Source organism: Callionymus lyra, chromosome 5, assembly GCF_982586985.1.
Source record: "Callionymus lyra chromosome 5, fCalLyr1.hap1.1, whole genome shotgun sequence".
Classification (NCBI taxonomy): Eukaryota; Metazoa; Chordata; class Actinopteri; order Syngnathiformes; family Callionymidae; genus Callionymus; species Callionymus lyra.
Window position 1 is genome coordinate 389,743 of NC_141822.1, and position 18,463 is coordinate 408,205.

The 18,463-nt window shown below is 43.0% G+C and overlaps 1 protein-coding gene across 4 annotated transcripts in view; it reads right to left on the reverse strand.

Moving 5' to 3' along the window:
* Window positions 1-18,463, reverse strand: part of shroom3 (shroom family member 3) — a 94,429-nt gene that overhangs the window by 64,171 nt on the left and 11,795 nt on the right. For 2 of the 4 annotated variants that reach the window (XM_087790380.1, XM_087790381.1), the window contains exons 3-4: window positions 9,041-9,154; window positions 2,347-2,445 (exon numbers count right to left, since the gene is read on the reverse strand). In XM_087790380.1, the coding sequence (XP_087646506.1) occupies window positions 2,347-2,445; window positions 9,041-9,154 (213 nt within the window). Of the gene's footprint in view, window positions 1-2,346; window positions 2,446-3,219; window positions 3,822-9,040; window positions 9,155-13,051; window positions 13,102-18,463 lie in introns of those variants that run through there. The other 2 variants (XM_087790383.1, XM_087790382.1) reach the window with 2 other exon arrangements.

Below are 18,463 nucleotides of genomic sequence, written 5' to 3' on the forward strand. Positions count from 1 at the left end.
ATGATGGACATGAAGGACATGAAGGACATGATGGACATGAAGGACATGAAGGACATGAAGGACATGATGGACACGAAGGACATGAAGGACATGATGGACATGAAGGACATGAAGGACATGAAGGACATGAAGCACTGAAGGAAATGAAGGACATGAAGGACATGAAGGACATAAAGGACATGAAGGAAATGAAGGACATGAAGCACTGAAGGACATGATGGACATGAAGCACTGAAGGAAATGAAGGACATTAAGGACATGAAGGACATGATGGACATGAAGGACATGAAGCACTGAAGGAAATGAAGGACATTAAGGACATGAAGGACATGATGGACATGAAGGACATGAAGCACTGAAGGACACACGTGTGCTTCTAATTAATGCATTATTATCTAAAGATCTAAACATATATTATCTAAATATATATCATTTTTATATCAAAATATCAATAAAGAATGAAATGAATCCTTCAGTAAAAGTTTGAAATAAACTTTGTGTTTAGACTTTGGTTCGTTTGTTATCATCCATCTGGATCCATCAACATGTTGAAGGTCCAGTAAGAAGAGACGCAGCTTCATGAAGAGTAACTTCCAAGTGTTTACAACTTGATGTTGTTTTATTTGTGTTTTGATGTGGTGACGTTGTTGAAATGAGCTCCTTGGCAGCGTTATGTGCCGCCTCAGTGCTCGTGGTTTGAAGTGACAATAATAATAATAAGATGTTCAAAGTTTTTGAGGATCGAACCTCAAATGTTCTGAAGCTGAAGATCGAACCTCAAATGTTCTGAAGCTGAAGATCGAAGCTGAAGATCGAACCTCAAATGTTCTGAAGCTGAAGATCGAACCTCAAATGTTCTGAAGCTGAAGATCGAACCTCAAATGTTCTGAAGCTGAAGATCGAACCTCAAATGTTCTGAAGCTGAAGATCGAACCTCAAATGTTCTGAAGCTGAAGATCGAACCTCAAATGTTCTGAAGCTGAAGATCGAACCTCAAATGATCTGAAGCTGAAGATCGAACCTCAAATGTTCTGAAGCTGAAGATCGAACCTCAAATGTTCTGAAGCTGAAGATCGAACCTCAAATGTTCTGAAGCTGAAGATCGAACCTCAAATGTTCTGAAGCTGAAGATCGAACCTCAAATGTTCTGAAGCTGAAGCATCACTGAGTGACGAGTGTCGACGTCAGTCTGACCCAGAATCAGTTTAATGAGAGACGACATTCTTTTACCATCAGAGTCGTTTCATCCACAGTTTGTTCAGAGTCAGTGAAGCTTGATGATGATGAACAAGATGTCATCACACACACACACACACACACACACACACACACACACACACACACACACACACACACACACACACACACACACACACTCTCTCTCTCACACACACACACACACACACACACACTCTCTCACACACACACACACACACACATTCACACACTCACACACACACACACACACTCTCTCACACACACACACACACACACACTCTCACACACACACACACACTCACACACACACACACACACACACACACTCACACACACACACACACACACTCTCACACACACACACACACACACACACACTCACACACACACACACACACACACACACACACACACACACACACTCACACACACACACACACTCTCACACACACACACACACACACACTCACACACACACACACACACACACACACACACTCACACACACACTAACACACTCTCACACACACACACACACTCACACACACACACACACACTAACACACTAACACACACACACACACACACATACTAACACACACACTAACACACACACACTCACACACATTCACACACTCACACACACACACACACACTCTCTCACACACACACACACACACACACTCTCACACACACACACACACTCACACACACACACACACACACACACACACTCACACACACACACACACACACTCTCACACACACACACACACACACACACACACTCACACACACACACACACACACACACACACACACACACTCACACACACACACACACTCTCACACACACACACACACACACACACACACACACTCACACACACACTAACACACTCTCACACACACACACACACTCACACACACACACACACACTAACACACTAACACACACACACACACACACATACTAACACACACACTAACACACACACACACACTAACACACTAACACACACACACACACACACATACTAACACACTAACACACACACTAACACACACACACACACACACACACACACACACACACACACACACACACACACACTCTCACACACATACCTGCTGTGGTAGTTGAAGGTCCTGCTCTGAGGCTCCTTCACTTCTTCTTCCACCATCTTGCTGGAGTGCCAGGAATGAGGACGAGTGGCGTCTCTGCTCCTGAAGAGACACAAACATCTCACGTTAACATCTTCTCGACACCAACCATGACGAGTGAGAGACTCGGACCAGAGCGTCTGCTGAAGATCTGTTTTCTTTGAACATTCCAAGATAAATGACACATTTTATCAGAGCAGAAGTGGGACGTGACGAAGACACGCTCGGCTGCTGCTTGTTTACACTCAGAGAAGATCCTATCTTCGTGACCGAGGACGTGGAGTCCTGCATGTCTGAAGGACCTGGACCAGGACGTGAAGCCACACCAACAGGAGGTTCCAGGTGTGAGATCCATGAAGGTTCAACAAGTTTGACCATCAAACACGTCCTTGTTTCACGTTCCTGAGAAGATGATGAAACACCTTCAAACACCTCAGAGCTTCATCATCTGGAGAGACTCTGAGGAGGCCCCGGGACGGACCCGAGACACACGAGCCAGACCTGGTTTCAGGTCAGAACAGATGCTCCAGTGACATCCATGGACGTGAGACTTTGACCTTCAACGTTGACCAGACATTGAAGAACCACAACAAGAAAGTCGTCTAAACGTTCATGCGACTGATGATGATTTCATTGAGTTTAAAAACACACCTTCTCTGCACACACACACTCCCTGGTGCGTTCAATAACGTGGGACAAATGAAGCTCAGGGGAAAAGAACGTTCACTGAATGAAAATCAAACAGATGAACAAACAGAAAACTGTCTGAAAACTAAAGTATTTTTCTTGAGTCTCTAAAACCTGTTTCTTGGAGAATCTCTGTTCAAGACGCTTTACCTGGAGGTGAACCTCAGAACCCTGGAGATGATTCCTGAGGCCAGACTGTTGGTCTCAGACGGCGCACGACAAAGAGCTCCGTCCGACCGACCCAACGCCGACTTCTTCTGCTTCTTACGAAGCTTCCTTCGGTAGAAAACCTCCAGCAGCTCCATGTCTGATCCAAACACAAGCTTTCAAATCCAAGATCTCACTCAGAACCTGATCCGCCTGAAGCTCTCGACGCTGCTGCTCCTGCTGAAGGTCCAGAACTAAAGCTCTCGACGCTGCTGCTCCTGCTGAAGGTCCAGAACTAAAGCTCTCGAAGCTGCTGCTCCTGCTGAAGGTCCAGAACTAAAGCTCTCGAAGCTGCTGCTCCTGCTGAAGGTCCAGAACTAAAGCTCTCGAAGCTGCTGCTCCTGCTGAAGGTCTAGAACTAAAGCTCTCGACGCTGCTGCTCCTGCTGAAGGTCCAGAACTAAAGCTCTCGAAGCTGCTGCTCCTGCTGAAGGTCCAGAACTAAAGCTCTCGAAGCTGCTACTCCTGCTGAAGGTCCAGAACTAAAGCTCTCGAAGCTGCTGCTCCTGCTGAAGGTCCAGAACTAAAGCTCTCGAAGCTGCTGCTCCTGCTGAAGGTCCAGAACTAAAGCTCTCGCGCCTGAAGACGCCGGACGATGAAGCAATTATGGTCATTAAGCTGCTGCGAGATAAGAGCCTGAAGTAAACATGCTGAGAGGACGAGACGAGGAACATAAACCACAGAACGAGTGAGGAATGAAGCATCTGGAGATGACAATGAAGAAGAGAAGGACCAGATTAGAAGAGAAAACATGTAAACAGGAAGATGGAAGAAGGAACGACGCCATCGAAGGACAAAAAGCATCTGAAAAGCTTCAGGGAGTCTCATGACGCATCATGTGGCTCCGAAGGAACAAAGAACAAGTATCTTGGAGGAAAACCTCTGAAGTCGTGTCTGGAGTCACGTGATAATCATGTCACCTGGAGTCACATGATGTTCATGTCACCTGGAGTCACATGATGTTCATGTCACCTGGAGTCACATGATGTTCATGTCACCTGGAGTCACATGATGTTCATGTCACCTGAAGTCACATGATGTTCATGTCACCTGGAGTCACGTGATAATCATGTCACCTGGAGTCACATGATGTTCATGTCACCTGAAGTCACATGATGTTCATGTCACCTGGAGTCACATGATAATCATGTCACCTGGAGTCACATGATGTTCATGTCACCTGGAGTCACATGATGTTCATGTCACCTGGTGTCACATGATAATCATGTCACCTGGAGTCACATGATGTTCATGTCACCTGGAGTCACATGATGTTCATGTCACCTGGAGTCACTTTATAATCATGTCACCTGGAGTCACATGATGTTCATGTCACCTGGAGTCACATGATAATCATGTCACCTGGAGTCACATGATGTTCATGTCACCTGGAGTCACATGATGTTCATGTCACCTGGAGTCACTTTATAATCATGTCACCTGGAGTCACATGATGTTCATGTCACCTGGAGTCACATGATGTTCATAACACCTGGAGTCACATGATGTTCATGTCACCTGTAGTCACATGATGTTCATGTCACATGATGTTCATGTCACCTGGAGTCACATGATTATCATGTCACCTGGAGTCACATTATAATCATGTCACCTGGAGTCACATGATGTTCATGTCACCTGGAGTCACATGATGTTCATGTCACCTGGAGTCACGTGATAATCATGTCACCTGGAGTCACATTATAATCATGTCACCTGGAGTCACATGATGTTCATGTCACCTGGAGTCACATGATGTTCATGTCACCTGGAGTCACGTTATAATCATGTCACCTGGAGTCACATGATGTTCATGTCACCTGGAGTCACGTGATAATCATGCCACCTGGAGTCACATTATAATCATGTCACCTGGAGTCACATGATGTTCATGTCACCTGTAGTCACATGATGTTCATGTCACATGATAATCATGTCACCTGTAGTCACATGATGTTCATGTCACATGATAATCATGTCACCTGGAGTCACATGATGTTCATGTCACATGATAATCATGTCACCTGGAGTCACATGATGTTCATGTCACCTGTAGTCACATTATAATCATGTCACCTGGAGTCACATGATGTTCATTTCACCTGGAGTCACATTATAATCATGTCACCTGGAGTCACATGATGTTCATGTCACCTGGAGTCACATTATAATCATGTCACCTGGAGTCACATGATTATCATGTCACCTGGAGTCACATGATAATCATGTCACCTGGAGTCACATGATAATCATGTCACCTGGAGTCACATGATTATCATGTCAACTGGAGTCACATGATAATCACGTCACCTGGAGTCACATGATAATCATGTCACCTGGAGTCACATGATAATCATGTCACCTGGAGTCACATGATAATCATGTCACCTGGAGTCACATGATGTTCATGTCACCTGGAGTCACATGATGTTCATGTCACCTGGAGTCACATTATAATCATGTCACCTGGAGTCACATGATAATCATGTCACCTGGAGTCACATGATGTTCATGTCACCTGGAGTCACATTATAATCATGTCACCTGGAGTCACATGATAATCATGTCACCTGGAGTCACATGATAATCATGTCACCTGGAGTCACATGATAATCATGTCACCTGGAGTCACATGATAATCATGTCACCTGGAGTCACATGATAATCATGTCACCTGGAGTCACATGATAATCATGTCACCTGGAGTCACATGATAATCATGTCACCTGGAGTCACGTGATAATCATGTCAGCTGATACTTCAGACAGTTTTATGTTTGACTCTCTTTTCTTCAATGACTAACTTAACATGGACAGTTTGATTCACTGTTTCTCTGATCATGTGTTGAAATACTGGATCAAACCTGTTAAATCCAACCTGACAATTCAGAAAAAACGATGCCCTTGAACAAATGAAGATCTTCTGAGTCTGAAGAGACTTTGTCAAAAGACTGAGCTTCTCTGGAAGTCCACTAAACTTGAGGGGCACAGACTTCACCAGACACACACACACACACACACACACACTGATAGACACACACACACACACAGACACTGACAGACACACACCCCCACACACACACTGACAGACACACACACGCACACACACTGACAGACACACACACACACACACTGACAGACACACACACGCACACACACTGACAGACACACACACACACACTGACAGACACACACACACACACACACACACATTGACACACACACACACACACACATTGACAGACACACACACACACACACACACTGACAGATACACACACACACACACTGACAGACACATACACACACACTGACAGACACACACACACACACACACACTGACAGACACACACACACACACTGACTGACACACACACACACACACACACACACTGATAGACACACACACACACACACACACTGACAGACACACACCCCCACACACACACTGACAGACACACACACGCACACACACTGACAGACACACACACACACACACTGACAGACACACACACGCACACACACTGACAGACACACACACACACACTGATAGACACACACACACACACACACACATTGACACACACACACACATTGACAGACCCACACACACACACACACACTGACAGATACACACACACACACACACTGACAGACACATACACACACACTGACAGACACACACACACACACACACACTGACAGACACACACACACACACTGACAGACACACACACACACACACTGACAGACACACACACACACACATTGACACACACACACACACACACACATTGACAGATACACACACACACACACTGACAGACACACACACACACACTGACAGACACACACACACACACACACACACTGACAGACACACACACACACACTGACAGACACACACACGCACAAACACTGACAGACACACACACACACACACACACACACACACACACTGACAGACACACACACACACACACACACTGACAGACACACACACGCACACACACTGACAGACACACACACACACACACACACACACTGACAGACACACACACACAAACTGACAGACACACACACGCACACACACTGACAGACACACACACACACACACACTGACAGACACACACACGCACACACACTGACAGACACACACACACACACACACACACACTGACAGACACACACACACACACACAGATACACACACTAGAGTCTCACGGCGACAGGAAGCAACGCTGCACAACAGGAAGTGCTCTCAGAAGTGAGGAAGTGATGCAGAGATAAGAGGTTGAGGAAGTGAAGGATGAAAAGTGAAGAAAGAAGGATTCTTGTCCTTCCCAGTCACGCCCAGAAGATCCTCCTCCAATCACACGCCGGAGATAAGACTCATGTGATCAAATAACTCACGTTGACCTTTGACACTTGTATGAAGAACTGAACTGACATCAGCGCCACCATCAGGATGTTGTGCTCACTGCAGACACACATGTACAAACACACACACACAAACACACACATACATACACACACACACACACACACACACAAACACAAACACACACAAACACACAGACACACACACACACACACTTACAAACACACACACATACACACACATATACACAGACACACACACACAAACACACACATATACACACACACACAGATGCAAACACGTATATACACACGGACACACACGTATATACACACAGACACACATGTATATACACACGGACACACACGTATATACACACACACACGTATATACACACACACACACAGATGCAAACACATATATACACACACATATACACACACACACACACACACAGATGCACACACGTATATACACACGGACACACACGTATATACACACCGACACCCTAGTACATACACACGTTTATACACACAGACACACACGTATATACACACGGACACACACGTATATACACACGGACACACACGGACACACACACGGACACACACGTACATACACACGGACACACACGTTTATACACACAGACACACACGTATATACACACAGACACACACGTATATACACACGGACACACACGTATATACACAAAGACACACGTATGTACACACGGACACACACGTATATACACACGGACACACACGTATATACACACGGACACACACGTATATACACAAAGACACACACGTATATACACACGGACACACACGTATATACACACGGACACACACGTATATACATACAGACACACACGGACACACACGTATATACACACGGACACACACGTATATACACACGGACACACACGTATATACACAAGGACACACACGTATATACACACGGACACACACGTATATACACACGGACACACACATATATACACACGGACACACACGTATATACACACGGACACACACGTATATACACACGGACACACACGTATATACACACGGACACACATGTATATACACACAGACACACAGGTATATACACACAGACACACACGTTTATACACACAGACACACACGTACACACACACAGCGTCTACACACCTCAGGACTACAGACCAGTGACATGTGACGTGACCTTTGAGGGGCTTGACCTTTTGACCTCTTGAACCCTGAACCATATGATACGACAACACAATCACGTGACGACTCACTTCGGGTGTTGAAAACACACAAATGTTTTCGTGATCAACTTCAGACCTTCACGACATCACTTCCTGTTCCACAGCACAGGTCACAGGTTCAAAGGTCACCTACCTGTTCCTGGTGCGCATGTTGACCCCACCTGACCCGGGAGACGCAGGAGAGAGAGGGGGAGGAGTCTGGCAGGAAGGAGGTGAAGAAGCGAAGACATCTCCAGGATGAAAGTCCCTGAATGAAGAAAGACACTGAGTCAGTACTTGAGTGACTTTGAGTGACAGTCAGTCAAACTGAGGAACCTGGTGTTTGACAAATGTTTAGTTCAACATAAAACACAAACTGTTCAAGTGAGAAAATAAACTTGAATGATGTCACAACATTATAATGTGTTTGTGTCGTTTACACTCTTGTGTTTATTTAGTGTCTAAACAACAAGGAAGTGTCTCGCCTTCATACTCTGAGCTGCTCTAGTAGAAGAACTTACATTTCTGCTTCTAACTCTTCACTCGCTTCTTTCATTTAAAAATTCTTACTTTCAGATCTATTCATGGTCAGACCTTCATGATCTGATCCAGACTTACACCCCAGCTCGGGCTCTGAGGTCTGTGGATCAGAATCTACTGATGGTTCCTGAACTTCAGGACCAGAGGAGAGAAATCCTTCCAGACTGTCTGTGTTTGATGATCTACTGACTCCTTCAAGAAACATCTGTGTTTGATGATCTACTGACTCCTTCAAGAAACATCTGTGTTTGATGATCTACTGACTCCTTCAAGAAACATCTGTGTTTGATGATCTACTGACTCCTTCAAGAAACATCTGTGTTTGATGATCTACTGACTCCTTCAAGAAACATCTGTGTTTGATGATCTACTGACTCCTTTAAGAAACATCTGTGTTTGATGATCTACTGACTCCTTCAAGAAACATGTGTGTTTGATGATCTACTGACTCCTTCAAGAATAATCTGTGTTTGATGATCTACTGACTCCTTCAAGAAACATCTGTGTTTGATGATCTACTGACTCCTTCAAGAAACATCTGTGTTTGATGATCTACTGACTCCTTCAAGAAACATCTGTGTTTGATGATCTACTGACTCCTTCAAGAAACATCTGTGTTTGATGATCTACTGACTCCTTTAAGAAACATCTGTGTTTGATGATCTACTGACTCCTTCAAGAAACAACTGTGTTTGATGATCTACTAACTCCTTCAAGAAACATCTGTGTTTGATGATCTACTGACTCCTTCAAGAAACATCTGTGTTTGATGATCTACTGACTCCTTCAAGAAACATCTGTGTTTGATGATCTACTGACTCCTTCAAGAAACATCTGTGTTTGATGATCTACTGACTCCTTCAAGAAACATCTGTGTTTGATGATCTACTGACTCCTTTAAGAAACATCTGTGTTTGATGATCTACTGACTCCTTCAAGAAACATCTGTGTTTGAGGATCTACTAACTCCTTCAAGAAACATCTGTGTTTGATGATCTACTGACTCCTTCAAGAATCATCTGTGTTTGATGATCTACTGACACCTTCAAGAATCATCTGTGTTTGATGATCTACTGACTCCTTCAAGAATCATCTGTGTTTGATGATCTACTGACTCCTTCAAGAAACATCTGTGTTTGATGATCTACTGACTCCTTCAAGAATCATCTGTGTTTGATGATCTACTGACTCCTTCAAGAAACATCTGTGTTTGATGATCTACTGACACCTTCAAGAAACATCTGTGTTTGATGATCTACTGACTCCTTCAAGAATCATCTGTGTTTGATGATCTACTGACACCTTCAAGAAACATCTGTGTTTGATGATCTACTGACTCCTTTAAGAAACATCTGTGTTTGATGATCGACTGACTCCTTCAAGAAACATCTGTGTTTGATGATCTACTGACTCCTTCAAGAAACATCAGTGTTTGATGATCTACTGACTCCTTCAAGAAACATCTGTGTTTGATGATCTACTGACTCCTTCAAGAAACATCTGTGTTTGATGATCTACTGACTCCTTCAAGAAACATCTGTGTTTGATGATCTACTGACTCCTTCAAGAAACATCTGTGTTTGATGATCTACTGACTCCTTTAAGAAACATCTGTGTTTGATGATCTACTGACTCCTTCAAGAAACATCTGTGTTTGATGATCTACTGACTCCTTCAAGAAACATCTGTGTTTGATGATCTACTGACTCCTTCAAGAAACATCTGTGTTTGATGATCTACTAACTCCTTCAAGAAACATCTGTGTTTGATGATCTACTGACTCCTTCAAGAAACATCTGTGTTTGATGATCTACTGACTCCTTTAAGAAACATCTGTGTTTGATGATCTACTAACTCCTTCAAGAAACATCTGTGTTTGATGATCTACTGACTCCTTCAAGAATCATCTGTGTTTGATGATCTACTGACTCCTTCAAGAAACATCTGTGTTTGATGATCTACTGACTCCTTCAAGAAACATCTGTGTTTGATGATCTACTGACTCCTTCAAGAAACATCCGTGTTTGATGATCTACTGACTCCTTTAAGAAACATCTGTGTTTGATGATCTACTGACTCCTTCAAGAAACATCTGTGTTTGATGATCTACTGACTCCTTCAAGAAACATGTGTGTTTGATGATCTACTGACTCCTTCAAGAAATATCTGTGTTTGATGATCTACTGACTCCTTCAAGAAACATCTGTGTTTGATGATCTACTGACTCCTTCAAGAAACATCTGTGTTTGATGATCTACTGACTCCTTCAAGAAACATCTGTGTTTGATGATCTACTGACTCCTTCAAGAAACATCTGTGTTTGATGATCTACTGACTCCTTCAAGAAACATCTGTGTTTGATGATCTACTGACTCCTTCAAGAAACATCTGTGTTTGATGATCTACTGACTCCTTCAAGAAACATCTGTGTTTGATGATCTACTGACTCCTTCAAGAAACATCTGTGTTTGATGATCTACTGACTCCTTTAAGAAACATCTCTGTTTGATGATCTACTGACTCCTTTAAGAAACATGTGTGTTTGATGATCTACTGACTCCTTTAAGAAACATCTGTGTTTGATGATCTACTGACTCCTTCAAGAAACATCTGTGTTTGATGATCTACTGACTCCTTTAAGAAACATGTGTGTTTGATGATCTACTGACTCCTTCAAGAAACATCTGTGTTTGATGATCTACTGACTCCTTTAAGAAACATCTGTGTTTGATGATCTACTGACTCCTTCAAGAAACATCTGTGTTTGATGATCTACTGACTCCTTCAAGAAACATCTGTGTTTGATGATCTACTGACTCCTTCAAGAAACATCTGTGTTTGATGATCTACTGACTCCTTCAAGAAACATCTGTGTTTGATGATCTACTGACTCCTTCAAGAAACATCTGTGTTTGATGATCTACTGACTCCTTCAAGAAACATCTGTGTTTGATGATCTACTGACTCCTTTAAGAAACATCTGTGTTTGATGATCTACTGACTCCTTCAAGAAACATCTGTGTTTGATGATCTACTGACTCCTTCAAGAAACATCTGTGTTTGATGATCTACTGACTCCTTCAAGAAACATCTGTGTTTGATGATCTACTGACTCCTTTAAGAAACAGCTCAACTTTCATTTGTTTCTTCACTTTCTTGTTGTTGTGTTTATCTCTGTGTGTCTTGACCATTAAGAGTTATTAATTGTGTTACTTTTGATTGTTCAAGGACGTTGTGACTCAAGGATCTTCACAAACACTCACTAAAGTAACAATGAATCTATAAATAGACGTTAATTCAACAAACGAATCGTCTTCAGAACCAAAGCTCAGCAAATATCAAGATATTGAAAACCTGCTCGACAAACACAGCTTTGAAGTGCAACACAAACACACACACATGAGGAACACTTACACACACACACACACTAAGAACACACACAAGGAACACACACACATCTGCTGCGTTCTCTTTAGAGTTCATTGATTATAAAGAATAACAAATTAATAAAAGTATAACATAGAAGAACATTTAAAAGACGTGTTACATCATTCTAAGTACCCAGAGACACACACACACACACACACACACACACACACACACACACACACACACACACACTTACAGCTCTGACGTGTTGCTCCACAACATTCCGACTCGACACAAAGACACGACCGTCAAGTTTCTTCGACAAAGAGGTTCGAGCAGGTTTATGAGCCTTTTAAGTCTCTTCTCTCAACCAATCAGAAGACTTTCTGAGGAACAAACGTCCAATTAGAGACAAGGTTCTTGTGAGAGAGGCGTGGCAACAATAACACACTTTGTTTTTAAATCTCAATGTGTTTAGACAATCAGCTGTTGAACACAAACACACAATATATCACATAAAGTATTTAAAACTACAATAACACACACGCACACACAAGTATTGATACTACAATAACACACACACAAGTATTAATACTACAATAACACACACACAAGTATTGATACTACAATAACACACACACAAGTATTAATACTACAATAACACACACACAAGTATTAATACTACAATAACACACACACAAGTATTGATACTACAATAACACACACACACAAGTATTGATACTACAATAACACACACACAAGTATTAATACTACAATAACACACACACAAGTATTGATACAACAATAACACAAACACAAGTATTAATACTACAATAACACACACACACAAGTATTGATACTACAATAACACACACACAAGTATTGATACTACAATTACACACACGCAAGTATTAATACTACAATAACACACACAAACATGTATTGATACTACAATAACACACACACACACAAGTATTGATACTACAATAACACACACACAAGTATTAATACTACAATAACACACACACAAGTATTGATACTACAATTACACACACGCAAGTATTAATACTACAATAACACACACAAACATGTATTGATACTACAATAACACACACACACACACACAAGTATTGATACTACAATAACACACACACACAGGTAAAGTGTGTATTGATAATAACACAAATGTTATTCGTGTAAACTAAGTGAAATGTTCCTGAGCCAGAGTGTAGCTCTCTTTCTCAGGTGTGTTTCCATGGTAACCTGGTTCCTGACGACACGTTCATCATTTGACAGAAAATCACACATTTTTTGAAAACTTGAACGTGAAGATATTTTCTCACAAACACGAGAATCTAACGTCGTCGATGAACTTTTCGTGAAACACTTTCTCGTCTCAAGAATTCTCGCGTGTGTTAAAGGACACATTGTGTGTCACGACTACACAATAACAGTCCCTACTGTCACACCCACAAACACACACCTTTGTCCTACAGGAGACGACAACACAGGGTTGAATGGTTGAAAGACACAATGAGGATAAAAGTGAGTCAAGAGAAACTTGTTTAACTTCTGTGGAGGAAACACACACTAGTGTGAGGAAGGAAACACACACTAGTATGAGGAAGGAAACACACACTAGTGTGAGGAAGGAAACACACACTAGTGTGAGGAAGGAAACACACACTAGTGTGAGGAAGGAAACACACACTAGTATGAGGAAGGAAACACACACTAGTGTGAGGAAGGAAACACACACTAGTGTGAGGAAGGAAACACACACTAGTATGAGGAAGGAAACACACACTAGTGTGAGGAAGGAAACACACACTAGTGTGAGGAAGGAAACACACACTAGTGTGAGGAAGGAAACACACACTAGTGTGAGGAAGGAAACACACACTAGTGTGAGGAAGGAAACACACACTAGTGTGAGGAAGGAAACACAGACTAGTGTGAGGAAGGAAACACACACTAGTGTGAGGAAGGAAACACACACTAGTGTAAGGAAGGAAACACACACTAGTGTGAGGAAGGAAACACACACTAGTGTGAGGAAGGAAACACACACTAGTGTGAGGAAGGAAACACACACTAGTGTGAGGAAGGAAACACACACTAGTGTGAGGAAGGAAACACACACTAGTGTGAGGAAGGAAACACACACTAGTGTGAGGAAGGAAACACAGACTAGTGTGAGGAAGGAAACACACACTAGTGTGAGGAAGGAAACACACACTAGTGTGAGGAAGGAAACACACACTAGTGTGAGGAAGGAAACACACACTAGTGTGAGGAAGGAAACACACACTAGTGTGAGGAAGGAAACACACACTAGTGTGAGGAAGGAAACACACACTAGTGTGAGGAAGGAAACACACACTAGTGTGAGGAAGGAAACACACACTAGTGTAAGGAAGGAAACACACACTAGTGTGAGGAAGGAAACACACACTAGTGTGAGGAAGGAAACACACACTAGTGTGAGGAAGGAAACACACACTAGTGTGAGGAAGGAAACACACACTAGTGTGAGGAAGGAAACACACACTAGTGTGAGGAAGGAAACACACACTAGTGTGAGGAAGGAAACACACACTAGTGTGAGGAAGGAAACACACACTAGTGTGAGGAAGGAAACACACACTAGTGTGAGGAAGGAAACACACACTAGTGTGAGGAAGGAAACACACACTAGTGTGAGGAAGGAAACACACACTAGTGTGAGGAAGGAAACACAGACTAGTGTGAGGAAGGAAACACACACTAGTGTGAGGAAGGAAACACACACTAGTGTAAGGAAGGAAACACACACTAGTGTGAGGAAGGAAACACACACTAGTGTGAGGAAGGAAACACACACTAGTGTGAGGAAGGAAACACACACTAGTGTGAGGAAGGAAACACACACTAGTGTGAGGAAGGAAACACACACTAGTGTGAGGAAGGAAACACACACTAGTGTAAGGAAGGAAACACACACTAGTGTGAGGAAGGAAACACACACTAGTGTGAGGAAGGAAACACACACTAGTGTGAGGAAGGAAACACACACTAGTGTGAGGAAGGAAACACACACTAGTGTGAGGAAGGAAACACACACTAGTGTGAGGAAGGAAACACACACTAGTGTGAGGAAGGAAACACACACTAGTGTGAGGAAGGAAACACACACTAGTGTGAGGAAGGAAACACACACTAGTGTGAGGAAGGAAACACACACTAGTGTAAGGAAGGAAACACACACTAAGGAAACACACACTAGTGTAAGGAAGGAAACACACACTAAGGAAACACACACTAGTGTGAGGAAGGAAACACACACTAAGGAAACACACACTAGTGTGAGGAAGGAAACACACACTAAGGAAACACACACTAGTGTGAGGAAGGAAACACACACTAGTGTGAGGAAGGAAACACACACTAGTGTAAGGAAGGAAATACACACTAAGGAAACACACACTAGTGTAAGGAAGGAAACACACTAGTGTGAGGAAGGAAACACACACTAAGGAAACACACACTAGTGTAAGGAAGGAAACACACTAGTGTGAGGAAGGAAACACACACTAAGGAAACACACACTAGTGTGAGGAAGGAAACACACACTAGTGTAAGGAAGGAAACACACACTAGTGTGAGGAAGGAAACACACACTAGTGTGAGGAAGGAAACACACACTAGTGTGAGGAAGGAAACACACACTAGTGTGAGGAAGGAAACACACACTAGTGTGAGGAAGGAAACACACACTAGTGTGAGGAAGGAAACACACACTAGTGTAAGGAAGGAAACACACACTAGTGTGAGGAAGGAAACACACACTAGTGTGAGGAAGGAAACACACACTAGTGTGAGGAAGGAAACACACACTAGTGTGAGGAAGGAAACACACACTAGTGTGAGGAAGGAAACACACACTAGTGTGAGGAAGGAAACACACACTAGTGTGAGGAAGGAAACACACACTAGTGTGAGGAAGGAAACACACACTAGTGTGAGGAAGGAAACACACACTAGTGTGAGGAAGGAAACACACACTAGTGTGAGGAAGGAAACACACACTAGTGTGAGGAAGGAAACACACACTAGTGTGAGGAAGGAAACACAGACTAGTGTGAGGAAGGAAACACACACTAGTGTGAGGAAGGAAACACACACTAGTGTAAGGAAGGAAACACACACTAGTGTGAGGAAGGAAACACACACTAGTGTGAGGAAGGAAACACACACTAGTGTGAGGAAGGAAACACACACTAGTGTGAGGAAGGAAACACACACTAGTGTGAGGAAGGAAACACACACTAGTGTGAGGAAGGAAACACACACTAGTGTAAGGAAGGAAACACACACTAGTGTGAGGAAGGAAACACACACTAGTGTGAGGAAGGAAACACACACTAGTGTGAGGAAGGAAACACACACTAGTGTGAGGAAGGAAACACACACTAGTGTGAGGAAGGAAACACACACTAGTGTGAGGAAGGAAACACACACTAGTGTGAGGAAGGAAACACACACTAGTGTGAGGAAGGAAACACACACTAGTGTGAGGAAGGAAACACACACTAGTGTGAGGAAGGAAACACACACTAGTGTGAGGAAGGAAACACACACTAGTGTAAGGAAGGAAACACACACTAAGGAAACACACACTAGTGTAAGGAAGGAAACACACACTAAGGAAACACACACTAGTGTGAGGAAGGAAACACACACTAAGGAAACACACACTAGTGTGAGGAAGGAAACACACACTAAGGAAACACACACTAGTGTGAGGAAGGAAACACACACTAGTGTGAGGAAGGAAACACACACTAGTGTAAGGAAGGAAATACACACTAAGGAAACACACACTAGTGTAAGGAAGGAAACACACTAGTGTGAGGAAGGAAACACACACTAAGGAAACACACACTAGTGTAAGGAAGGAAACACACTAGTGTGAGGAAGGAAACACACACTAAGGAAACACACACTAGTGTGAGGAAGGAAACACACACTAGTGTGAGGAAGGAAACACACACTAGTGTGAGGAAGGAAACACACACTAGTATGAGGAAGGAAACACACACTAGTGTGAGGAAGGAAACACACACTAGTGTGAGGAAGGAAACACACACTAGTGTGAGGAAGGAAACACACACTAGTGTGAGGAAGGAAACACACACTAGTGTGAGGAAGGAAACACACACTAGTGTGAGGAAGGAAACACACACTAGTGTGAGGAAGGAAACACACACTAGTGTGAGGAAGGAAACACACACTAGTGTGAGGAAGGAAACACACACTAGTGTGAGGAAGGAAACACAGACTAGTGTGAGGAAGGAAACACACACTAGTGTGAGGAAGGAAACACACACTAGTGTAAGGAAGGAAACACACACTAGTGTGAGGAAGGAAACACACACTAGTGTGAGGAAGGAAACACACACTAGTGTGAGGAAGGAAACACACACTAGTGTGAGGAAGGAAACACACACTAGTGTGAGGAAGGAAACACACACTAGTGTGAGGAAGGAAACACACACTAGTGTGAGGAAGGAAACACACACTAGTGTAAGGAAGGAAACACACACTAGTGTGAGGAAGGAAACACACACTAGTGTGAGGAAGGAAACACACACTAGTGTGAGGAGGGAAACACACACTAGTGTGAGGA